This window comes from Labeo rohita, chromosome 22 (genome assembly GCF_022985175.1).
Source record: "Labeo rohita strain BAU-BD-2019 chromosome 22, IGBB_LRoh.1.0, whole genome shotgun sequence".
Lineage (NCBI taxonomy): Eukaryota > Metazoa > Chordata > Actinopteri > Cypriniformes > Cyprinidae > Labeo > Labeo rohita.
In genome coordinates this window covers 16,480,973-16,507,734 of record NC_066890.1, presented here as the reverse complement: position 1 = coordinate 16,507,734, position 26,762 = coordinate 16,480,973, and the positions used below count along the sequence as shown (strand labels likewise).

General features: G+C 35.7%; 1 protein-coding gene across 2 annotated transcripts in view; it reads right to left on the bottom strand.

Annotated features, from left to right (window-relative positions):
* The window catches only part of LOC127153510 (metabotropic glutamate receptor 7), a 252,815-nt gene that overhangs the window by 103,574 nt on the left and 122,479 nt on the right, over nt 1–26,762 (bottom strand). For both annotated transcript variants that reach the window (XM_051094594.1, XM_051094593.1), the window contains exon 5: nt 9,148–9,285. In XM_051094594.1, coding sequence (XP_050950551.1) covers nt 9,148–9,285 — 138 coding nt within the window. The remainder of the gene's footprint in view (nt 1–9,147; nt 9,286–26,762) is intronic.

The following is a 26,762-nucleotide window of genomic DNA, read 5'->3' as shown; positions in this document are numbered from 1 at the left end:
GCTGTGTTGAGCTTTCCTTCTACTCTGACGAGTCCCTAAGTCCCTGCCACTGAAAAAAAAAAAAAAAAAAGGCTGCTACCACCACACTTTACTGTTGGGATGGTATTCTGCAGGTGATGAGCAGTTCCTGGTTTCCTCCAAACATGATGCTTGGAATTGAGGTTCATCAGACCCAGAGAATCTTGCTTTGTTGAAAATTTCAGGTGGGTTTTCATGTCTTGACTGAGGAGAAGATTGAGTTTGGCCACACTGCCATAAAGACCGGATTGGTGGAGTATTGCAGTGATGTTCATCCTTCTGTAAGTTTCTCCCACCTGCATATATGACCAGAGTGACCATCAGCTTCTTGGTCACCAGTATAGCCAAGCCCCTTCTCCATCATTTGCTCAGTTTGGCCAGAAGGCCAGCTCTAGGAAGAGTCCTAGTTGTTCCAAACTTCTTCCATTATGGATAATGGAGGCTACATGCTTCTGTGCACCTTCAGCTGCAGCAGAATTTTTTCTGAACACGTCCCCAGATCTGTACCTTGACTTGACTTTCTCTGAGCTCTACAAGCAGTTCTTTTGACCTCAGGGCTTGGTTTTTGCTCTGATAAGAATTTTCAGCTGTTAGACCTTTTTCTCAGAGGTGTGTGCATTTCCAAATCACACTCATTCAAATGAATTTGCCACAGTTTAACTCCACTCAAAGCGTAGTAACATCTACAAGCTATATAAATATTCCTGAGCTGAATTTCAACTGTCCCAGAAAAGAGTATGAATACTTATGCAATGGAACATTTCATTTTATTTATTTCCAATAAATGTACAAAGTTGTTACAAACCTGTTTTTTGCTTTGTCATTATGAGTGTAGACTGATGTGGGGAAAAAGGTATTTAAAGCAGTTTAACATAAGGCTGCGACATAACTAAATGTTCCAAAAAAAATTAAGGGGTATGAATACTTTCGCAAGGCACTGTACATGTGAATAACGAAGTATTCACTGGGCTTTCGACTTCGGAGATGACCCATTAAATGTGTACAATGAGGTTTTTTCAGCATCTCACACCATGAGCATCACTTTTTAACACACATCTAAAAACCTAAGTATACGTTGGACTTTAGACTATCACAGTGATCCACAAGTAAAGCTCAATTGGTGATGCTGCAATGCTAAATTTCTCAAAACTGTTCTGAGGAAAAAGCAAACTCATTAACATCTTGAATGACCTTAGGGTTAGCAATTTCTCTGTGTGTGTGCGTGTGAAATATTTCTTTAGGAGAAAATTCAATGTTTCAAATATTGTAGCAATGTTACTTTTGAATGTTCTTTGAAGCCAAAGTTCTGAGAATGTTCCCGTTAGCAGGGATTCTGTTGCATTCAAGCTGTTTTCGAATGCAAAGACGCATCCCGCGCGTTTGCCCCCTGAGTCTGCGCCTGCACGCTGCAAAAAGAAAGCGGCCATTTTTAGTTCTCCGTGTGAGAGATAATTGAGAGATGTGGACCTACTGTGGCGCCAGCCTGAGGCAACTCTACCCACAATCCTTTATTCTAAAACAAACCGATGCAGCCATTCATGAGCGCAAACAGAGCGCCTCACCATCCACCACTCCTCGCAAAACATTCCGTTTGATCTCCAAAATACCTATTAGGCAATTCAGACTTAATTAGGTAGCTTGGTTCTACTTAAGTAGGGAATAAAAGTTTTAAAAGGTACGTCCCTCCCTAAAAAATAAATTGTGACACTGCTGGTTGACTAAAGTGAATCAGAACATTGCACAACCTTCAAAATCCCAGTGGTTACAGGTGTGTATAATATATAAAGGTTGGGTATGCTAATCATTCTAGTTCAATTGAGGTCTACTTTGATCTTGTCAAGCCAGAACAATAAAGCCTCGTATAGATGGATGGATAGATGGATGTTTGGGCGGTTTCTTGCTTCTGATATGCTAGGCAGTGGCTGTCACTCTCATTATTATCAAGCTACAGTATAATTCTGCAAAACCCGCTGCTGAAAATGGAAGCGATCCTGGAGCATGTGCTACATAGATAAACACAGCATGTAATTATGGTGAATAGATGTCTGTGGGCTGATTGGCGCCTGCTGAAAGAGGTCAAAAAATGGAAAGGAACGAATCAGGGTGTCCCCATTTCCTCAGAACAGAACATCCTACACAAGAAGCGCTTGCTTGTTATCATTACAACACACTGAGGCTCGCACAAAGAACGAGGGCTTAAAACAAAACTCCTATTACGATCAGTCCATCTGATTAAATAACAAATGTGTTTTTCAAAGTCAACATGAAACCATGTATCCCATTTGTATTCCTTGATATACATTTTTTAAATGCTAAAAGTCATTAAACCATGTTAAGTAAAAACATTTCAAATTCCATATACCAGAGCTATCTCAGACAAACCATAAACAATACTTTTTGTCTACAAGAATGACTAATGTAATATAAAAATGCTAATGCAAAGCTAAATTTATAACATTTCAGTGAATTCAATACCTTAATTTACAAATATTTCACATTATAAAAGTAACGTGTGTAACATGAATTGTTTCATGTTACTTTAAAGTTGTTTACAACAGGGTTATTATCACTAACTAAAACTAAAATGATGAGTCTTATTTTATTTCAGCTAGTTCAATGAAAGTACTAAAAGTATATTAAAAGTAATAAATAAAGATGAATTAAAGCCATATAGACAAACTATAATAAACTAATAAAAGAAACTATGAAATCTATCTGAAAATATAAACATAAAATCCAATTTAAAATATTAACAAATCTATAATAGCATATCAGTGATACTAACAGAACACTGGTCCACACACAGAATCCAGAGCTGTACAAAGTTTCATAGGGAGAACTTAGTATAAAGCTACAAAGACACAAGTGCATCATTCTCTTTGAACATTTCTATTGAAAACTCCTATAATAACAGCAATTCCACAGGCAGAGTTTGGCAATTTTCCGTTTATGTTTTCTTTTGTGAGGGGACTTAGAAGCTGCCATTTTCATGAAGTGCCATTGCGAGTCTAAATTCAAACACTCCAGGGCCCAGAGGACTCCGAACTCTGGCTCTTCACTCCGAAAAAGGCCTTTAAACGTATTCCCAGTGTCATTCCGAAAGAGAGAGGAAAGGGGAAAAACTGCAAAGCAATACATGCTTTTCGTAAATGGTATTTCTGTCTGTATTGCAGTAAAAATATTTAAACATAGCATATTTATACAAAAAGCTAAATAATCTATGTTGACATTAATTCTCAAGTCATATCAGTGGCCCAATAAAAGATGCTTAATTTTTACAAACCAGGTATCCCGATGGAGTCCGCCATGTTGAGATAACATGACCAGCTAAATATAATTTAATTTAAGTCAAGACCCTATTATGCAACACTTCTCTTTGCAGATCGTCAATCAATGCCTGATTTTTGGACATATATATATATAAATTAGCGCGTCTTGACTAGAAAACACTAAAATAAAACATATGAAAAATAATACAAAAAGTATTGTAAATGAAACTAGATGAGTAAAGTTTGAGAACAAACTTTAAGTTGGCTTGAGAAAGCCTAGCCTGAAAGTTGGAAGCAGTTGTAAAAGTATGAAAGCAGCTAGCATGATTTAACACATTGCTTACATGATTTAACATGTTGTTAACATGTTTTAGCTAATCTAGCCTGATTAGCATGTTGATTGCATGTTTCATGCATGATTAGCATGTTATTAGCATGTTTCTAACATGGCTAACATGTTACTAGCTTGTTGTTAACATGTTTCTAGCATGGTTAGCATATTAGTAACATGTTGTTAACATGATTGACATGTTGCTAGCATTATTGGCATGTTACTAGTATGTTGCTAGCATGATTAACATGTTGCTACCATGTTTCTGACATGATTAGCATGTTACTAGCATGTTGCTAGCACAATTAACATGCTGCTAAGATGATTAGCATGTTACTAGCATGTTGTTAGCATGTTTCTAGTATGATTAGCATGTAACTAGCACGTTGCTAGCATGATTACCAAGTTACTGGCATGTTGTTAGCCTAATTAGCATGTTACTAGCATGTTGTTAACATTATAAGCAAGTTACTAGTATGTTTGCAGCATGATTAGCATGTTACTAGCATGTTTCTAACATGATTAGCATGTTACTAACATGTTGCTAGAATGATTAGCATGTTACTACCATGTTGTTAACATTATTAGCAAGTTACTAGTATGTTTGCAGCATGATTAGCATGTTACTAACATGTTTCTAACATGATTAGCATGTTACTAACATGTTGCTAGCATGATTAGCATGTTACTAGCATGTTGTTAACATTATTAGCAAGTTACTAGTATGTTTGCAGCATGACTAGCATGTTACTAGCATGTTTCTAACATGATTAGCAAGTTACTAGTATGTTTGCAGCATGACTAGCATGTTACTAACATGTTGCTAGCATGATTAGCATGTTACTAGCATGTTGCTAGCATGATTTAGATAGATTAGAAATATTAGAAATATTAGAGTGGAGGCTTAAATGAGTCTAAAAGGATTAGAAATAGTACATAGAAGGGAAGCTTCTATGTACACACACACACACACACACACACACACACACACACACCATCAGTCAGACACCTTGTTGGATTTTGGCACAAGACACCAAATACTGACAGTTAAGACTATTAATATTGCTGCTAACAATCTCATTACGTCTTTTTAATGGTGGCGGTGACGATCATGCTACGCACGTAATGACCTGTGTGCGGAAGCACATCAGAGAAACCCCAGAATTGATTACATATTCACTGTGACTTTCCAATCCAGCCCTCTTTAATTGCATCTTCTCCTGTACAATCGTGATCTTGGACAACAGCCAGCTCCTCTCTCGCCTCTCCCATGTCATCCATCAGACCTGACTCTCCTTTGCCCCCCAGCGCACACTGTTGTTCCAGAGACGACACCATGTGCTTTCTCTCTCATCACATACTCAGGCCCTTGATGTCTGTAAATTGGCCCTCACACCGACGACGTCTCCGGGCGATGTAGACTGCCGTTGCCAGCTGTCGCTGACAGAAACTGCCGCCACCTCCAGTTCTTGAATATCTCACCTCGTTGTCCAGAGACTCCCGGAGCAGACAGGACACTCAATAAAGGAGATTTCTCAATGGCTATGTCTCACAGAGACCATAAACCGGTGGAAAACAGCATCTGGATCTACAACTTTCAGTTGACTACAGCTTGTGTCTCTATCTTGGTAAGTTATCAGAACCACAAATGGAAAAAGCACCACATATCGCACTAAATAATGTAAAAGAAAACTATTCGTACGGTGTGGCCGAGTTCACGCTGAATGCAGCCACATTTAGTGATGCTTCCTCCACATCACTAGGTGTCAATGTATATATAAAAATGTGCAAGATGACACTTTGTAAATAAAACAAACAAAAGTAGTGTAAGTGAATTAAATATGTATTGCATAAAAAAATCATTCATACTAAGAACGGTAACTATAACAGAAACTATATTAGCGTCCACGTCAACAGGCAATAACATTTTGTTTATTATAAGCGCACACTGCCATTTATCATTTGACGCTTTAAATGTTCAAGCACTTTAAAGCCAGATGAATTCTGATTGGCTGTCAATGTTTTTAATATTCAACAGCTGGAAAAAAATTCTGAAAATGAATCCAACAATATTGTTTGCTATGTGTAGCGTTATCAATATAGTTGTGGTGTAGACTTACTCCTGTTACTCCTTTACAATTTTACAACAAAAAAACTATATCTTTATTATTATAGTTAGCATCCTTGTGTGAACAGGCCTTAATTATTTAACAAAATGTCAGTTTTCAAGTAAAAATGTCTTGTTTTAGAAACGTAAAATGTCTTGTTTAAAAAAAAAAAAAAAAGCATTTGGTTTAGGATTAGGGCTAACCCTAACCCTAATCCAACCCTGGTTGCATTTAGGAACAAATGTAGAACCATATTTAGTGGTAAAAATAGGACTTTATACTGGATTCTGCTGTTGTGTGACATCTTTAACATTATTTGTGATGTCAAATTAAATTTCAAAAGGATGTTTTACTCTATTTTGATCTCTACCATACATATCAGACTATGCATTTTTATCCCAGTACTTCTGTAACAGAAATTTGTACCACAGAAATAATGAACTGTGTGGTTGACAATTGCATGACAGTGGCTCTCTTTAGGTCAGCGGCAGCACAAACGCAGATTTGAATGTTCACTGGTTTGATCGTATGCTGCACGGAAGAAAGGCTGAGGAATTAAACAGATGACTCATTGTAATTTAGGAACAGAATCAAGTTGGTATTTGAATCGTGTTTATGATCTTTAACAATCTGTTAAATTAAAATGCTTTGTCATATTGGTGGTGACACATCTTTTGCACCATATTTAGCTTATTACAAATATTATAGGCTACTTTGCTTTTTCGACTTCTGGTTGCAAGTGTAGCCAAACCTTGGAGTGCCATGTGCTTAGATTAGCAAGCAAGGTCCTGGCTGATCACTAGATCCGTTCCTCAAAGGTTAAAAAAATATATAGGAATATAGATGAGGAATCGATAGATGGAATCAAAATTTTAATTTTACAAGAAGTATCCGATTCCGGAATCGGAATCGATATACAACCCTGCCCAAGCCCTAACCCTACCCTGGTTGCATTTAGGATTGAATGGGTCTGATCCCCTTAAAACTTTGCGTGCTTGTTTAAAATTACTTGTCCCATGTGCTCAGCCAGTTTTGTGAAGTTTTGAGTTTTCCTTTAGGCTTTATAGAATTTTGGGTAAATTTAGATAGGCCCCTTTTTTAAATGACCCCGTTATAGCTTCCCAAAGGGTAAATTTTAGCATTTTTTTGATAATTATCGGCCTAGAGACTCCAGAGAATTGTACTGCAGCGTTTTTTTTGTGTTTTTTTTTTAATTAAGTGAAAAACCTAGGACCGGTTTGCAAAAGTAGGTTTTTAAACTCTACTCAATCATTTAACAAATGATTTGATTGACAGCAGTGGTTCTAGAGGCAAATTTGTCCAGAATGAGGAGCTCTATTGTAGGATATGAATATCGTGCATATGTGTAAAAAATTATGTGACATACAATCATTTATGCCCTTGAAAAATGCGATATCACCCCCAGTGGCCGATTTCTTTCAAATTTCTCTCAGACCTTTGGGGCGATGAGTCAAACAGGCCCACAGAGTTTTGTTACGATCGGCCTCCATTACTTGTCTAACAAGCGCTTAAAATTTGGTGGCCAATTCTAGCCATGTTTTTTTGAGATACACAAATGTCCTTGCAGACACTTGTGACCCTTCAGACCAAGACCGTGAACAGCTATTTTCATGTTGATTGGACAAATGGTTGCGCAGTTATAGTCATTTTTATGGCTAAAAAGTTGGTACCAATTGCCACAAGACAAAACCTGCCCAACTGTTATTCAAAACTATCCCAATCATTGTTTTTTTTTTTTTTTTTTTTTCCGGTGATTTGCAAAATTACATTAACCTGAAGACTAAAAAGCAACCTACGGCAACAGTGGAAAAGTAGCCCAATTCTGCAGAAAAACCACAGACTTGGCAACCACAATAACAGAAAATAATGGAATAAACAATCTGCACAACAGTGACCAGCAAGGCTAATGTTTTTCAGTCAGTTCTTGCCATCTTTGTGCAGTGTGCATCAGACAGTTTGCGAACAGACAGTGGGCGGTCTGTGGGCGAGCCGGCAGTCCGTCTGAGGCTGGTGTTATGTTACTACCAACTTGATATAAGGTGTAGGCGGCAGTCACATAGTTTCTACCTGATGTATGTTGGTCCGATGTGGTCTAAATAGCTGAACACCTCAAGTACCATCTACTGGAATTCATTTTGACCTAGTAGACCATTTTGGTTAAGCTTATTAGAGCTGTTAGGCCACCTTGCACTCTGGTGCAGGTTTTGGTTTTGTGTAGTGAATTATTAGCTGCTGAGAGCATCAAATCACTGAAATTCAATTTTGCGCAATAAAGAGTTTTGGTACAGCTGCAAAATCTGTCCTGAAGCAAAACCAGTTGCAGTACACCGTCCTCTGTTTTCCTGAGTGACAGTTCTGTACATCATTAGTCAATTAACTGAGTTGTCACTGTTTAAATTGGTTCAGATATCAATAAACGTCTCTTGACAAGCATCATATTTCTCAGAGGAATGCAAAGGGACAGATTATACAATACAGAACAATTCTGGGTAACAATTTCTTTGTCATGCTTTTTATTTCGTTAGCACGTAGTCAATAGTATTGATTCCTACATTAATTACTCTAGATACTCAGAGTGTTTACCCCTTGTGCTGATATTGACTTCACCACAGGCTACAAGACAAAATACAGGCATATACAATTTCAAAATGATTTTAGGACTTAGAAATGGTACTTCAGTAATTATGCATATCATTGCTAAAAATGTAATGTTCTACTCAATCCTGGATTATCGCGTCCAAAGTCACACCTAAAATCTAAGAGGAAAAACCTTGCACGTGTGCCTCTCTTATCTTGTTATGAATATTCCCAAATTTCGGTTGACAATCTTGATGTAAGTGTCTATCTTGTAGCTGACTGGGAATTGGGAACCAGTCAGCCTGAACTAGCCATGATGAGCTGGGGGAAGCTTATGTAATTGAGAGCTCTGTTACAGAGAAGAATGTGCTTTGTATTCAGAAATGCAGCGCTAATAAGCTGGAGTCAATGAGCCTGACAGGGTTCTTCAGGTTTAGCCAAAGGAAAAAAAAAAAAAAGCTAGGGAAACATTGGTAACTTTCATACTTTTTCAATCACTGCAGCAAGTGTCTTAATATAGACTGGCAGGTTTATAATTCCTGAAAAATCTGGTAGCTTTGTTTTTGAACACCGTACCCTGGTTACTACCTTTAAGTTGGGTATTAGCTGGTTCACTTTGGTCATTAGGCAGTTACAAAGAACCAGCTTGACCACCTTAAACAAGTGCTAATTGTGCTAAAGGTTCCATTACTAGCTCACACTGTTCAGTTACTAGCTCACACAGGTTTTCAGTCAAGACACCAAATATCATCAACTTGCAGAAAGAAACCTGCATGTCATAGCATGAGGTGTTATTAGACAAAAATGAGCTATTAGCGTTTACCTGTGCACTTTCTGCTAGTGTCTTCTTTCTTGGAGGAACTCATGAGCTTGCAGTTGAAGTTCTCTTCCCAGAACTCAGCGAACCAGACGTTCCTTCTGTTGTTCTCCAGTGTGCGTGATGTAAAGTAGGCATCGAAACCTGAAAAGGACAACACATCACCATTAGTGCAACATATCACCATCTTGAGTTTAAAATCATGGGAAACAAGACAGTTTCAACTGATTTTTAGCCTTATAATCCTCTGAACGTGCACACTAGATGATTCAACCAGATTGTGAGACCACACACTTATTGGTTGTAGGAACAATTCCAATGCTTGTGTCTACGCCAGCCACACCGCGCACGTTTGAAGTGGCTTTCCACGCTCCTTCTGTAAAGATACACGCATATGCCTCCTTCAATGAAAACATTTATAAAATCGACATTTATAAAATATCACCAAAATTTTGCGCAAATCTGTAATGGAAACATGCCTACTGACACCAATATAGAAAAACTAATTTGTGACAAGCCTTGAATGGAGCCACGCTCCCTCGATCATTCAGAGGTGCAAATCAGCCTTAAAATCAACCTTTAAATCTTCAAGTCTGTGGCCAGCCTTAGCGATACCATCAGGTAATTGGTAACATTATCTGAAAAGCAATGTACCCTTGTCTCGATTATATCTGAATATATCTAATTTGCTAGAATATCTACTAAAAAACAACATATGTACTGAAATTGTACAAACAGTGCCAAGTTTGTTGGTGTTTCAAACTGCTCACATGGTAATTAGTAACTATTTAATATTTTGGCGAATTGATGGATAATTTCTATGATTTTGTATGATCTCATTTGTACATTTTCACAAAAGAAGATAGTCTGAAGAATATTGGTAACCAAACAGTCACCAGCAGCCATTGACTTTCCAAAGACTACCAGCAACTGAATGTTAGAAAACCATTGCTTGTTAGCTGGATTCAAGTTTTTGTTTTACCTATAAAGTCATATATTTGTACGGAAATGTACACACACACACACACACACACACACGTCTGGTTTATTATCCTTGTGGGGACTCTCCATAGGTGCAATGGTTTTTATACTGTTCACACTGTATTTTCTATCCCCTTACCCTAACCCTACCCCTAAACCTAACCCTTACAGAAAACTTTCTGCGTTTTTACTTTCTCAAAAAAACTCATTCTGTATGATTTATAAGCTTTTGTACCCATGGGGACCTCAAGCCAGTCCCCACAATGTCAAAAATTTCAGGTTTTACTATCCTTGTGGGGACATTTGGTCCCCACAATGTAGCAAAAACAAGTACACACACACACACACACACATGCCTTTATATATATGTATATATATATATATATATATAAAGGTATACTGGTTTAACTACTGTAGTTGCATATAATCTTCAGGGTTGCCAGGTTTTCACAACAAAACCCGCCGAATTGCTACTCAAAACAAACCTAAAAGAAGCCCTAATCATGTTTATATGGAAGCCCGTTTCCGCCAAAAAAAAAAAAAAAAAAAGGTTATTACGACTTTATATCTCAAAATTCAGACTTTTTGCGTGATACAAACTCACAATTCTGAGAAATGGTGTAATTGCATAATATAAACTTGTAATTGTGAGTTATAAAGTCAGAATTCCGAAATATAAAGTCGCAATTCTGAGAAAAAGTCAGAATTCCGAGATATAAAGTCGCAATTCAGTAAACATATCAGTCTTTTTTTTCTCCTCAGAACTGGACTTTATAACTCACAATTGTGAGTTTGTATCTCACAACTCTGAGAAAGAAAGTCAGAAAAAAGGCCTTCTGGGGGGTAAAATACAATACTATTTCATGGGCTAAATATTATGCTATTGGGGAAAAACATGCGGAATTGGGCTACTTTCATACTGTTGCTGCGGGAAAACCGCGGACTTGGCAACACTGATTTCTCTGAGCAATTAAATCTCAGGTACGGCATATGAACATTTTTTTAGAAAAGTTACCACTGTTGCATGATCAGCCTTGATGTGAACAGGCTGCAACACATCTGTGTGGCAAAAGTTCTGCATCCCTAACAAAATCATTAGCGTCCTTACTTGATATTCTTTGCATCAGCTAAGCATTTAATCAGAGCGTTCGCCATCAGCAGACAAACAATAACATTTATCAATCCGGATCCTGAAGAGTCTTCTGAGTCCGTCCTTGTTGTCCGCCATCAAGGCTAATAACATGCCGCATCTAAATAGGTTCGTGGCGTAATGAGGCTTTCATTCACAGTGTAGCTACAAGGACAAAGGTCAGCAGAACATTTAATTTTGCCACAGGCATCAGCTAACCTTACATAGTCATAGCTCATTTAAACTTTGTTTGCTTCTACTCTGCACATTGCAAAGGAAGTGAGTCTGGGTCTGTCTTGCCCACTAGAAAATAAGTGTTAAGAAAGAGATAAGGTGTTATCATTAAACTGCTACAGCAGAGCTGCCCTAAGCCAGTCAACAAATGCAGCTGAAGTCTTTAATGCACTCCTGGGCATTGCATACTCTCGAGCTGGAGCAAGTATTCGGTCTATCTGTGGCTCCCAAGCTGCATGCCCCGAGTTGGCATCTGAGGGCTGGAGTCTGGTGGTGAAGTCAGTCACTTCTTCTGTGATCAGTTAAACCAAAATTTGTCTTATATAGAACAAGCAACTGAATTGCATCACCACACTTTTTTAAAGCACCTGTACACTTCAGTCAGGGTAGCGCCATATTTAATTTTTGACAGGAATGAAAAAGAGGCTGTGAGGGATAGAGGTACAGTACATTCAGTGGATTGTACTGTTGTTTAACAACATATTGATTGTTTCACTGATTAAATATCTTTCCAAATATAACTTTCAGTACTCCACAAAGCAATTTTAAAATTTGTGAGCTGTGAAACTAGCATGATTTTTTTATATATATATATATATAACATATCATGCTGATAGGTGGAACATGATCAGAAAATGATGCAAGCCAGATTCGAACCTGTGTTGTCCACATGAGCACGATAACTCAACGTCAGCATTTGTACAGGCATTTTAAAGCCAGGGCTCTAACAACACACATATCCCAACTCGTGAAGCATGAGCAGAAATACGGCTGTGTAAATTCTTTTTTAACAACTGCATAAATTCCTGCATAAACAACTGATGTAAAACTGGTTTTATGAACCATTTGCAAACCAGATGTGAATCGAAGGCAGTTATTTAATTGAATTACAGCAAAAACAGTACTGCAAATGATCTACAAACACATTTGTTTAGCTCATCCACTGAACCTCTTTCAAGAAACATGAGCAAAACAAATTTTGCACAAACAGTTTACTTAATGATTTTATGAACGATTTGTGAGCCACTGTAAAACAACACTTTGCTATTGGATGCAATTAAATAAAGTTTGACAAATGGATTATACAGTAATTTGTTCAGCTCAGGATCGAACGTGCAAAGAGACAATAAGAATGTACTGTAACCCTGATCCGGTTGCGAGCCAAATTCAACCCACTTTTCCCACATGAGCACCACAAGTGTGCAGCAACTTGCTAACCTCTGGTTCTTCTCTCTTCGCACAAAGTGAGCCTCTCTCATGACACATGAGCAAAACAAATGTCTGTGTATATATATAGCATAAATTCTTGTGCAAAAAACTCAAGAATGTCTTTTTGAATGAACGCAATATTAACATTTTATGCTAATGAATACAATAAAGTTCACACTAAAAACATGAATTACACAAATTCATTCTGCTGAACGAGAGACAAAAGAATGAGAAGAGGGAATATAACCATGTACTGTTGTGAGCCAGATTCAAACCCACATTTCCCCCATGAGCACCACAAGTAGAAAGCCACAACACAATGAGCTAAACAGATGTGAAAATTCCTCTGACAATAGATGTAAAATTGTTCCATAATAGTTCATAAAACTTTACATAACAGAAAAAAAAGCTTTTTTACTATGTGGACTGTGTAAAAAATTGTTACATAACAATGGAAATGTTTTATCAGACATTTGTTTTGCTTACAATGAACATAATGCTGAGAGAGTCAGGTGGAACATAAGGAAATGTTGCAAGCCAGATTCGAACCCACATTTCCCACATGAGCACCACAAGTAGGCACTACCACTAAGCTACAACTCTCACAACACAATGAGCTTGACAAAAGTGTAAATTCCTCTAAAAACAGATGTAAGAATAGTTTGTATCAACCACATGGGCAAAACAATGAGAGAACTAAATTTCTATGTTTGTAAATAGTTTGTAAAACTTTACATAACAGAAAAACTGCTTATTTACCACGTTAACTATGTAAAATTTGTTACATAACAATGACAATGTTGTATCAGACATTTGTTTTGCTTACAAAGGACATATAATGTTAAGAGAGTCAGGTGGAACATGATCAGGAAAAGTTGCAGGCCAGATTCGAACCTATATTTCTCACATAAGCACTGCAAGTAGGCACTACCGCTAAGCTACAGCTCCCACAACACAATGAGCTAGACAAATATGTAAATTCCTCTGACAATGGATTGAAGTATAGTTTGCATCAACGACATGAGCAAAACAATGAGAGGAATGAATGTATGTGTTTGTAAATAGTTTGTTACACTTTACACAAGAACAACAACAACAACAACAAAATGTTTAACCTTGTTAAGTATGTAAAAAAAATACATAAGAATGGAAACTTTTTTTATCAGACATTTGTTTTGCTTACAAAGGACATATAATGCAGAGAGAGTCAGGTGGCACATGATAAAGAAATGTTGCAAGGCAGATTCGAACCCACATTTCCCACATGAGCACCACAAATAGGCACTACCGCTAAGATACAGCTTCCACAACACAATGAGCTAGACAAATGTGTAAATTCCTCTGACAACGGATGTAAGAATAGTCTGTATCAACCACATAAATCTTTACGGAACAAAATTTTAATTTTTTTTAACTTATTTTTTTATTATTATTTTATTTATTTTTTACCATGTTAACTATGTAAAAATGTCACATGACAATATGAACTTTTTTTATCATACATTCATTTTGCTTACAAAGGAGATATGATGCTGAGTGAATCTGGTCGAACATGATCAGGAAATTTTGCAAGCCAGATTCGAACCCACATTTCCCATATAAGCACCACCGCTAAGCTACAGCTTCCACAACACAATGAACTAAACAAATGTGTAAATGCCTGTGCTTATAAATAATTCGCAAAAAGTTACAAAATAGAAAAAAAAACTGCTTTTTTACAATGTTAACTACATAAACATTGTTATTTAATAATGGAATCAGATATTTGTTCTGCTTACAAAGAACATAAAATGCTAAAAGAGTCAGGTGGAATATGATCAGGAAATGTTGCAAGCCAAATTCAAACCTGTGTTGCCCACATGAGCACCATAGCTCAACATGTCAGCACGTGTGCAGTAATTTTAAAGCCATGGGGCTCTGGCAACACACATATTCCAATTCATAAATCACAAGGAGAAATAAATTGTTCATAAAATCATTTGTACGTGAACCGTTCCGTTTTTTACCAAAAATGTTTTAATAGATAATCCCCAATGAAATCAAAGCAGATCGAATTTCTCTGCAAGTAGTTCATAAAACCACTCTTACATAAAACTTTGCACCGTAAACAATTTAACGAACAAATTACAATAAAACTTGTTTTGCTTATGTTTTATGAATAAGCCCCAGTGTTTGTAATCACTACAACATACTGACCTAAACTCAAAAACTCTGCAGTTTATGTTCCGTGGCCTTAACAGGCAAATTATTCCTCAGGCTGATTGATGCATGTTTTGGGTTTATTTGTCAGATGACCTCGACCAAATGTGCTCTACACATCACTCCACGGGCGTACTCGGCTCAGAAACGGATCATCAGCAGGTTGGCGTGCTTGCTCATAAATTCTGCTAATTGCAGCTTATTTGTACACAAGCCTTGTACACAAGAAACTCCCAAAGGCCTGTCTGTGTCATTTTCTCCGTGTCTGGAGGACAAGGCTTGGAGCTTTACCTTTTGTTTAAAGCGTTCGGCAGCTGCTCTGTTGCTGAGAAATTAGTAGGCAGCCCGTGAGCCTCCTCCGCGGCGGGATTCAGGAATCGTCCTTGCTTTCCAATAATGTCACTTTTTCATAAATATTAACAATATATCTAAAATAAGATTTTTAACTGCACTTCATATTAGTCAAAAGCCATAGGGGAGATTGGATTAGACATGAAGTCATTCAATAAAGCACTAGACATGAAAAAATGATGGGAAGACAGTTTGAAATAACCCATTACAGTGTAGCATTACATTCATAATTTATCTTCCTGATGTATTGAAATGGACAGACCCAATATATAGGCTCTGTCCATTAAATAAAAATAAAATAAAACCAACTAAAACAAAAAACAACTATATACATTTTACATATAAAATGTATATATATATATATATATATATATATATACACACACACACACACACACACACACACACACTAATAAATAAATAAATAAAATAGCAATTTAGCATATCAGAATAATTTCTGAAGAATCAGGTGACACTAAAGAATGGAGTAATGATGCAGAAAATTCATACAAATTTATATAAAAATCATAAAACTTATTTTTAACGGCCTATAAAATAAAATAAAACAAAATAAAATAAATTTATTTATAAATAAAATAAAATAAAATAAAAAATGAAAAGTATCTAAAATAAAATAAAATAAATTTATTTATAAATAAAATAAAATAAAATAAAATAATAAAACAATTGTTTGTAAAACCAGTTTTACATCATGTGACACTGAAGACTGGAGTAATGATGCTGAAAATTCATTAAAATTTAAAATATGTTAAAATAGAAAATAAATAGAAAACAGGATAGTATTTATTAGAATAAAAAAAAAAAAAAAACTTTTGATTAAATAAATGTAAAAATATATTTAAAAAAAATTGCACACAAATACATATTAATAATAAAGTTATACAATATAATTAATGTATAGTATATAATAATAAAAGAGTAATTACTCACACATTTTTCTGTAATTAATCATGATTAATCACACCTAACATTAGAATGTGTAAACATATATTTTAAATATTCGCTTAATGTCACCTTTTAAAGTACTCTGAATAAAGCCGAGATTTTTGAGTAAATACAGCCATTAAATATTACAGTAAAATTTGTGACATCATTTTAAACATTTAATAGGCCTAAACTGTTACAAAACAATATAAAACTTTCATAAATATTGTATTAATTGCAGCAATTAATGTGTTGTATGTATACGTATATGTATATATATATATATCTCAGTTATATATCTCAGTGGTGTGCGGTGGTGTACTGATTTTTTATTACTATGTAATTCACAGTCACATTTTATTGGTTAAATAAACATTACTTACACTATCAAAAACAAAAACAAAAATCAATTTAACAATTTAACAGTAACAAAATATGACTTATTTGTGAACTTACGTTCAGCTATTCTTTTTAACTTATAACTTTTTTTTTTTTTTGGATCATCAGTCATCAAAACTTGGTAAATATTGTGCACAGATGTAGAGAATTACTTAGAATTTCACCAAACTGATTACTCAGTAAAAACTCCTACAGATGATGTCATTTTAAGTCTTATTTTGACATAAAAAAGTGGTTATATCTAAGTGCGTGAGTTGTTTACTTATTAACACCATCATGTTGCTTATTCAGACTGATTTGTGAACGAGAAACATGCACAAATGCAAGAGGCGGGATTTATCGCACAAACCAATTACAGCCAGACATAACCAGTCATATCCAATCATGTTGCGATGGAGGCGTTACCTCCTCTCATGTGAATTTCCCGCATTCATTCTCAATTACCCCCCAAGAAACTCATGGCATGCTTTAGTGCTTTAGGGAGTCTGTTAAAAGTCAATGGGCTCAGGGGAGGCGAGAGAGACACAGACTCCTGTTGTAACTTTACCACTGGTTTCTTTAGAAAAACAAGTGATTTATACACCGTTATATTTTGTTATACTGGCGTTAATTTTTCCTCATCCAATATTTTAAGGAAACGCCCAGATATATGATCGAAATGTGAAGTTTTTCTGTTAATATCGCTAATTAATGAGAAGAAAGAGGTTGTAGTTTAATCATGACACAAATTAGCACATCTATGTAGGAAACCCACATATATATTCTTCCCTAGGGCACACATTTAAACCAAAAAGCCTGAAGACCAGCATGCCTCCTTTAAAGCGCATGTAGGCAGTCGCTGTGTCTTCCCAGCTTTCCGACAGGCATCGCCACGGAAGATTAATTCAGGCAGGCCTACGCCATTTCCTTCAGACTCCGCAACCCACGGCCAATGCATTGTCATGGGAACCGTGCAAGCAAATGAGAAGGTTTCCCACACCCACCCTGAACCGCTTTATCAAACATTACACAAGTTTTTAGACATCCCGGAGTCGTTCCAGTCAGAAATCCTAACTTGTGGCATCAAGCCATGCGAGAAACCTCAGGTGACAAACGCTAGCGCTGACGACGCTTCAAATAAAGTGCCGGAGTCTTGAGTGCCACGCTAGATCTTTACCTCCTCGCGGTGATTTTATGGACGGTCCGAGGTTAAACGTTGCTCAGAGCCTGTTGGGAGGAAAGGCAAACCGAACTGATCTCCAAATCAACAGGGATCACACTTCAAGCTGTCACTCCGCTTCGAGTGTCTCCGAGCGGCTGATATAACGTTGTTGCGGAGCGCAAGCAGCTAATGCACTTGCAATTTGTCTCCGTCTCTGAAGTGAGCTCCAGACAGATGGGGGCTGACAACTTCAGATCGATTCTGCTAAAACAAGTCATTGGGGGAGGTGGTGAGAAAACAGATAATAATTTAGATGAGCATCATGCTTGCATAATTTCACTGGCGGTTTTTGTCAGACGAGCAGCAGAAAGAAAGAAATAAGCTGTTGGGTTCTCAGAAAACTGCTTGCATTGGCAGTACCTAATCATTTGAATGGTGTTATACACTGAAAAAAGCATGAATAGATTAATAGACGCAGTAACTATGAAAACAAGTAAGAACGAAAGACTTTTTCTAAGGATAAAATGTTCTGCTCAGCACCGATTCAACCAACTGTAGACCAAATGCTGAAATGCTTCCATTATTTTATTGTTATATTCAGAAACAGGTCATTAAACCAAACACTTCAGTACTGCAATCTGCATTTCTACTTTATTTTATCACTTTTTTATTAGTGCTTGGAAAGCACCGGTGCTGTTAATATTCCTCACACATTCTGATTAGGGTTTGTTCTAAGTATTAAACTTCTGTAATGAATTCAACTTAAATTGCTTGGAGAATTGAAACTTTTTTGTAGATCATTATGGATTTTTTTTTTTCCAGCCTGTGCTTAATTGTATAAAATGAAATGAAATGAAATAAAATAAAATAAAATATGAAATAAAATAAAATAAAATTAAATTAAATTAAATTAAATTAAATATATAGGCTCTGTCCATTATATAAAAATAAGACCACATGTACGACAATAATTATAAAAGAGTGAAAAAAATAAATAAAAATGTATTTTAAATAAATAACAACAAAGAGTCCTGATTCATCAAAAAATACTAGGAAAAAAGATGTTACGGCTTCTGTAAATAACTAAATAGATAGATAGATAGATAGATAGATAGACAGATAGACAGATAGACAGACAGACAGATAGATAGCCTATATATTTTATTTTATTTTTTTAGATTTATTTTTTTTATTTTATTTTATATTGTTACTAAAAAAGCATAATATTATCAATGTTGCAAACAGGTGTGTTTATTTATTTATTTATCTATCTGTCTGTCTGTCTATCTATCTAGTAACAATGTAAAATAAAATAAAAATAAAAAAACATAAAATAATAAATAAATAAAATAAAATATATAGGCTCTGTCCATTATATAAAAATAAGACCATATATACGACAATAATTATAAAAGAGTGAAATAAAAAAAATCAAATAAAAATGTATTTCAAATAAATAACAACAAAGAGTCCTGATTCATCAAAAAAATACTAGGAAAAAAGATGTTATGGCTTCTGTAAATAAATTAATAAATAAATTAGATATTAAAATGTTTTCTGAAAGATCATGAGTTTTAAAATCTCCCACTGATTTACAATTATAAAACATTCTGAATACAAACATAATATGAATGAATGAATGAATGAATGAATTAATTAATTAAAAAAATAACATATGTTTGAATGCTGAATTGCAGTTACTTTCGTATGTTGTGCATAATATATAAATATATTAAAAATGAAGCTTGCGGCAAATTGATGTCAAAAGCATCATTTTGTTTGCATGTTTATTATCTTCATAGCTAATACTTGTTTATCACTGCTCATTCAGTTTAAAGCAAAACTGGTTTTCAGCATGAATTATTGAAACCTCAGCTCTCTTAATTATTCAGTTTCAGCTGAAAATACATCACCCTGAGATTTAACACTAAACAACCCTGCAGTAGATTTAACTTATATAATACAATATAAGTGGGTCAGAAAATAACACAGTCCCATATCTCTCATTGTGGCATTAATGTTGACCTCTTGTGGTTGAAAACCCCATTAAAAAATATATATTTTAATTATGTGGCTTTTTAGTCCATGCCATTTTTAGCTGTTATGCAAGTGTACTTCCAAAAGTTCACAACATTATTGTTAAGCCGATACACTGAAAGAAATGGTGTAGGATTTACTTAGAAACAACTTTCACTCAGAAATTGCTAGTGAATTTTATTTATTTATTTATTTATTTTCATGTACATTTATTTAAATTATCTTACTGATGATGTCATCATGCACTCATGGGTGTGTACAAATTTTCATCCAATCAAGTTACGTCCTTAGGAAAATGTCCTTCCGACTAATATCACCTCTAATATCACTAGCAATAGGAAATCACAGTTCATAGCTGTGATGTGAACTAAAGGCCATTGGCTATTCAGAAAGGGGGAGGAGCCAAACAATAAAAAACCCAAATTTCCTGCTTCAATATATGTAATTTGTCAACACAAGAAACCCAAAATTCACACCATTATTATTATTATTGCTTCTAGGTAAGTGTTACTATCAAAGCGAGCATAAATGGCACCAGCCCCAATCCTTTCAGCTTCGCTCTTGTAATGGTCGTGATGGCGAAAGGCTTGTCATTGTGAGTTTAGGGTCATAATCAGAAATCCCGGAGTGACAATTCCAGGCGCCCTACTGTTAGAGAGCCATCTACTACATAACACAGTAAGCACCCAAACAAACAAACCCAGTCGGAGGTCACAGTAGAGGCCTGGGCACCAGCTGTGAGCCTAATGGCCAAATTAAAACCAAACCAAGAGACTGAAATGCCACATGATAAGGCAGAGAGGAACCGCTTTGTGCACAGTTTGATCCAATTACAGACTGGGCTAAGAATGTCAGATTCCTGCTAGCTCATATGCTAACGTCCGAGAAACAGCAGGTGGAGAAAGTTTAATGTTTCAGAAGTTTGTTTTGTGAAGTGAAAATTGTCTGGAGTGAAGAGTCATGATTCAACAATTCATTACAGGTTTGCTCTGATAATAATAATGCAGATGCTAACCTGACGATCATATGTTTAAGATATTTTAGGATAGTAAAATCACAGAGTCCACACATGAGAAAAAACAAACAAGATATTGTGGCCACAAATGTAGAAATTGCAACCATGACTAAGTAAATTGTGGCCATATTTTAATAATCCCTCGTTTTATGTAATCATGGCCATATTTTAATTACAACATGTCCACAAATTAGTACAACATCTCTATAGCTGGGTTTCCATCCAAAGTTGCGCATTTAACTTATGTGGAAAATTGGATTGTCGCATTAAAACATTTGCGAACAAGCACCGTTTCCATCCAGTCAAAGAGAGCAAAATTGTCACTTCCTGATAATCTGGCCCTTTCACTGGTGAGTTTAAAATATTCTATCTGACCCCCCAGAGTGAGTTTTTCAGGCAACCGTTATTTTAGAACATTCCCTTTATTGTTTCCATGGTGACGTGATTGACACATGACACTGTCACGACTTATGTGTATTTAAATGTCTGAAACCTAATATAAACGTTATGTGGTTGAAACCACTGCATAATTCTGATTATATCTCTCTCTGGCTCAGCGCCAGCCAACGTGCGAAAACGCAGTTTGAATTTGGCAGTTGCGTGACGTCACCGAACGTTGTAAATCCCATATGTGGGACCGTACCGCTCAAAAGGGCTAAGAAAAGTGGGAGAAGCCACTGAATATGGTAATTTTATTTAATACATTGCTTGCGCCTCAGAGCCAGCAGATAAAACAAAATAAATGCGGTTATTGCTTTCGGAAGTAGATGCCTGCTATTTGAGATCGCAGTCCTATAAGACAGTTCTGGGAGGCAATTATACAGAAATACTTTCATGACAGACTTTGCTCGGGCATTACAGAATAACCATAATATTTCAGATGCTGTGGAACGAGATTGGTCCGCTGGTTAGTCAGGCTTTGCCGTTCCATAGCGCAAAGTCACACGAATTAAGGTTTTTTTATTCGAAATTTGCCGTTTCCATCCCTCGTTTCTAAAGCGATACTTCAAAATGCACATTAAAACAGAGTGATGGAAGCATAGCTAATGATTTACTAAATCGACAGAACAAATTAGTGAAACTTAGCAATTTACTAAAACGAGGGAATAAATTAGTACAACATGGACACAAATTTACTAAAACAAAGAAACATATTACACTGAAAAAAACAATAAGTAAGATTTACCTAATTTTTCTTTTCTACGTTTTTGCACACATAAATTTTAAGTAAAATTTAAGTATTGGATTAAGAAAATTCTGTATAACTAAGTTAGGTAAAATTAGCAAAGGAAATAAGTAAATATAAAGAGGCTGGTTAGAGTTTGAGCAATTTCTGCTTAATTATTTTAAGTTAAATCTGCAACACTCAAGTACATTTCACTCAGTCAGAGTTTATAAAATTTACTTTAACAATGTAGCACAAAAAACAAAAAACCAAAAAAAAAAACATGCTATTAAAGCAGACAGCTTGTTATTTTTTTAAGATAATTTGATGACTCAACAGAATTATTACCCAAATTAACACAGAGCCCCCAATACTTGGTACACCATACACAATGACGGTAACAATCAGTGAATAGTGTCTGAATATGAATGGGTCATTTTGAGTAGAAAATGAACTCCAGATGTCACAGAACCTAACAACAAAAGCAACGATAAAACAGTGTAAATACAACTCGAAAACTGAAAAATGGAACCTTTTTATTCAGTCATGCCCCCGTGCATGATGGGGAAAAATGGGATCATAACTTTGATATTTATTTAAAGAATCCTTGTAAACATAAACAATTCCAAGTAAAATATACTTATAAGTTCAAACTTTCTGCAAGCTTTATTTGAGTACTGATATAGAGTTTTTTTTTTCTTTTTTTTACTTTTTTTATTCTAGTCTGCACTAAATAATTTATTGTTGAATTTACATTTGTTTTTAATGTAGTATTTACTTTACCACAAAATCATTTTTATCAGTGTAGAATGTGTCCTTGATTTACTAAAATAAAGGAACAATTTAGTACAACGTGACCATGATTTACTAAAATGGGAACAAATAAGTATATTACCACAATTTACTAAAACAATTTAACGAACAAGAGGAAAAAAAGAGAAAAAGTGATGATTTACTAAATTGTGAGGATTTACTAAAATAAGGGAACACATTTATGAAACTTTAGTGAAACAAGTGAAACAACAAATTAGTGACATAAACTAAAAAATTAGTGAAACATGATCACAATTTACAAAAACAATGGAACAAATTAGTGAAACGTGACGACGATTTATTAAAACGAGAACAAATTAGTGTATTGTGACAATTTCCTAAAATAAGGGAATAAATTAGTGAAACGTGACCACGATTTACTAAAACAAGTGAACAAATTAATGAAACATGACCACAATTTACTTAAACAATGAAAATGGAAAAAAATTAGTGAACGTGACACACCGTGAACACATACCCAGGGCGGTGGGCAGCCATATTGCAATCCATTGTGTAACCTTTTGGTTACAAGCACAACTCACTAACCATTGGGCCACAGCTGCCCCCAAAAAATGAAAGGAAGTGACGTGTGGCAAAGTATGGTGACCCACACTCGGAAATTGTGCTGTGCGTTTAACCCATCCAAGTGCACACACACAGTAGGGAGTAGTGAACAAACATGCGCGCACGTGCACACAACGTGAACACACACCCAGAGCAGTGGGCAGCTATATTGCTATCGCTGCGGCGCCCAGGGAGCAGTTGGGGGTTCAGTGCCTTGCTCAAGGGACTCACCTCAGTCGTGGTATTGAGGGTGGAGAGAGCGCTGGTTATTCACTCCCCCGCACCTTCAATCCCTGCTGGACCTGGGACTCAAACCTGCAACCTTTCGGTTACAGGCCCAACTATCTAACCATTAGGCAGAATTAGTTGTGACGATTTACTAAAACGATGGAACAAATTAGTGAAACGTGACCACGATTTACTAAAACGGGCGAACATTAGTTAATTGTGACAATTTACTAAAACCAGGGAATAAATTAGTGAAACGTGACCACAATTTACCAAAACGATGAAACAAATTAGTGAAACATGACCACGATTTACTAAAACAATGGAATGAATTAATGAATTGTGGTGATTTACTAAAACAAGTGAATGAATTAGTGAAACATGACCACAGTTTACTAAAACAATGGAATGATTTAATGAAACGTTACCACAACTATTTACTAAAACGGTGGAACAAATTAATGAAACGTGACCACAATTTACTTAAACAATGGAAAAAATTAGTAAAACATGACAATTTACTAAGATACGGAACAAATAAGTGAAACGTGGCCACAATTTACTAAAACGATGTAACAAATTAGTGAAACGTGACCACGATTTACTAAACAAGGGAACAAATAAGTTTATTGTGACAATTTACTAAAACGAGAGAATAAATTAGTGAAACGTGACCACGATTTACTAAAACAAGGGAACAAAAGTTTATTGTGACAATTTACTAAAACGAGAGAATAAATTAGTGAAACGTGACCACGATTTACTAAAACAAGGGAACAAAAGTTTATTGTGACAATTTACTAAAACAAGGGATTAATGAAATGTGACCACAATTTACTTAAACAAGGAAAAAAAAATTGATTGTGACGATTTATCAAACAAGGGAATGAATTAGTGAAACATGACCACGATTTACTAAAACGAGGGAACAAATTAGTTAATTGTGACAAGTTACTAAAACCAGGGAATAAATTAGTGAAACGTAACCACAATTCACTAACACGATGAAACAAAATTAGTGAAACCTGGCCACAATTTACTATTGTAAACAATAAAACTATTCTAAACAATAGAACAAATTAATGAATTGTGATGATTTACTAAAACAAGTGAACGAATTAGTGAAACGTGACCACAACGATTTACTAAAACGGTGGAACAAATTAATGAAACGTGACCACAATTTACTTCAACAATGGAAAAAATTAGTGAAACATGACAATCTACAGATACGGGAACAAATTAGTGAAGCCTTGCCACAATTTAGTAAAACAATGGAACAAATTAGTGAAACGTGACCACAATGATTGACTAAAACGGTGAAACAAAATAATGAAACATGACCACAATTTACTTAAACAATGTAAAAAATTAGTAAAACATGACAATTTACTAAGATACGGGAAAAAATAAGTGAAACGTGGCCACAATTTACTCAAACGATGGAACAAATTAATGAATTGTGATGATTTACTAAAACAAGTGAACGAATTAGTGAAACGTGACCACAACGATTTACTAAAACGGTGGAACAAATTAATGAAACGTGACCACAATTTACTTCAACAATGGAAAAAATTAGTGAAACATGACAATCTACAGATATGGGAACAAATTAGTGAAGCCTGGCCACAATTTACTAAAACGATAGAACAAATTAGTGAAACGTGACCACAACGATTTACTAAAACGGTGGAACAAATTAATGAAATGTGACCACAATTTACTAAAACAAGTTAACAAATTAGTGAAGCGTGGCCACAGTTTACTAAAACAATGGAACAAATTAGTGAAACGTGACCACAATGATTTACTAAAACGGTGAAACAAATTAATGAAACATGACCACAATTTACTTAAACAATGTAAAAAATTAGTAAAACATGACAATTTACTAAGATACGGGAACAAATAAGTGAAACGTGGCCACAATTTACTAAAACGATGTAACAAATTAGTGAAACGTGACCACCATTTACTAAAACAAGGGAACAAATAAGTTTATTGTGACAATTTACTAAAACAATGGAACAAATTAGTGAATTGTGGTGATTTACTAAAACAAGGTAATGAATTAATGAAACGTCATCACAATTTACTAAAATAGTTGCAGGAATTAGTAAAATGTGACCACAATGTACTAAAACAAGGTAAGAATTTATTAAAACAATGAAACAATTTAGTGCAAGGGAACAAATGAGTGCAAAATGGTCACAATTTAAATAAAACAGTGGAACTAATTAGTAAAGCATGGCCATAACAAGGAACAATTTAGCCATGATTTAACCAAAATGAGGGAACAAACAAGTAGAACATGACCACGGTTTAGCAAATGACGTGGCCACAAATAATTAAGTTGTGGAAACAAATTCTTAATTTGTGGCTATATCTTTTTCCCCCTCCATGTACAGGTCTCTATACAAAATAAACAGACTTACAAAGTGAGGATCAAACATTTGACATATCTTGTAAACATCAAAGGTTCTGCGTCCTATCAAACTCCATGCTACTTTAGTGTAAATGCATCTATTCATTTATTCATTCATTTGGTAAAAGCCAGCAAAACTAGATGGATGCTTAGGGTTGTGTGGTGGATTTGTAAAAACTGTGAACAAAGCGTTGCATGATAAAAGAAAATATGATGCCACACTACTTTAAATACAGGTTACAAGTCTGCCAGTGTGTAGGTTCACCAGGTAATTTGGGGTTATGATGCCAAAGCGGTTAAAACCACTGGTTTAACGGCCGCCCACAGCTGCTGTTAACGTAAAACTCATCTTTAAAAGCATTTTATAGTCTAGTAGCTAAACGGCGGACTGACATTCCTATGATTCCCCTTCAGGAACTCGAGCTGCGTCCAGAGAACGCTTTGGGAACGCCCTTGGCGGACGACGCTCTGAAAGAATGTGTAACCGAACCAATGAGAAAGCGGGACGTCACAGGCGGGTGACGTCATCAACCAGGAAGCATAAAAGCACGTGCGAAGCCGGCCGGCGTCAGCTTCTGTCTTTCAGCGGAGCGCTCTGTGTTTGTGTCTGATATCCTCTGTTTTTGTGCAAGTTAGCACGCCTTTTATTTCGAGGATATGTCTAAAAAAACCGGAAAGAAAAGTTCTAAGAGTGGTGATAAGAGCGGGCCACGTTTCACGCTGTGTGTTCCCCCTTGTAAGAGATATATTACGAGCGGGGATACACACAGCATGTGCGTGGTC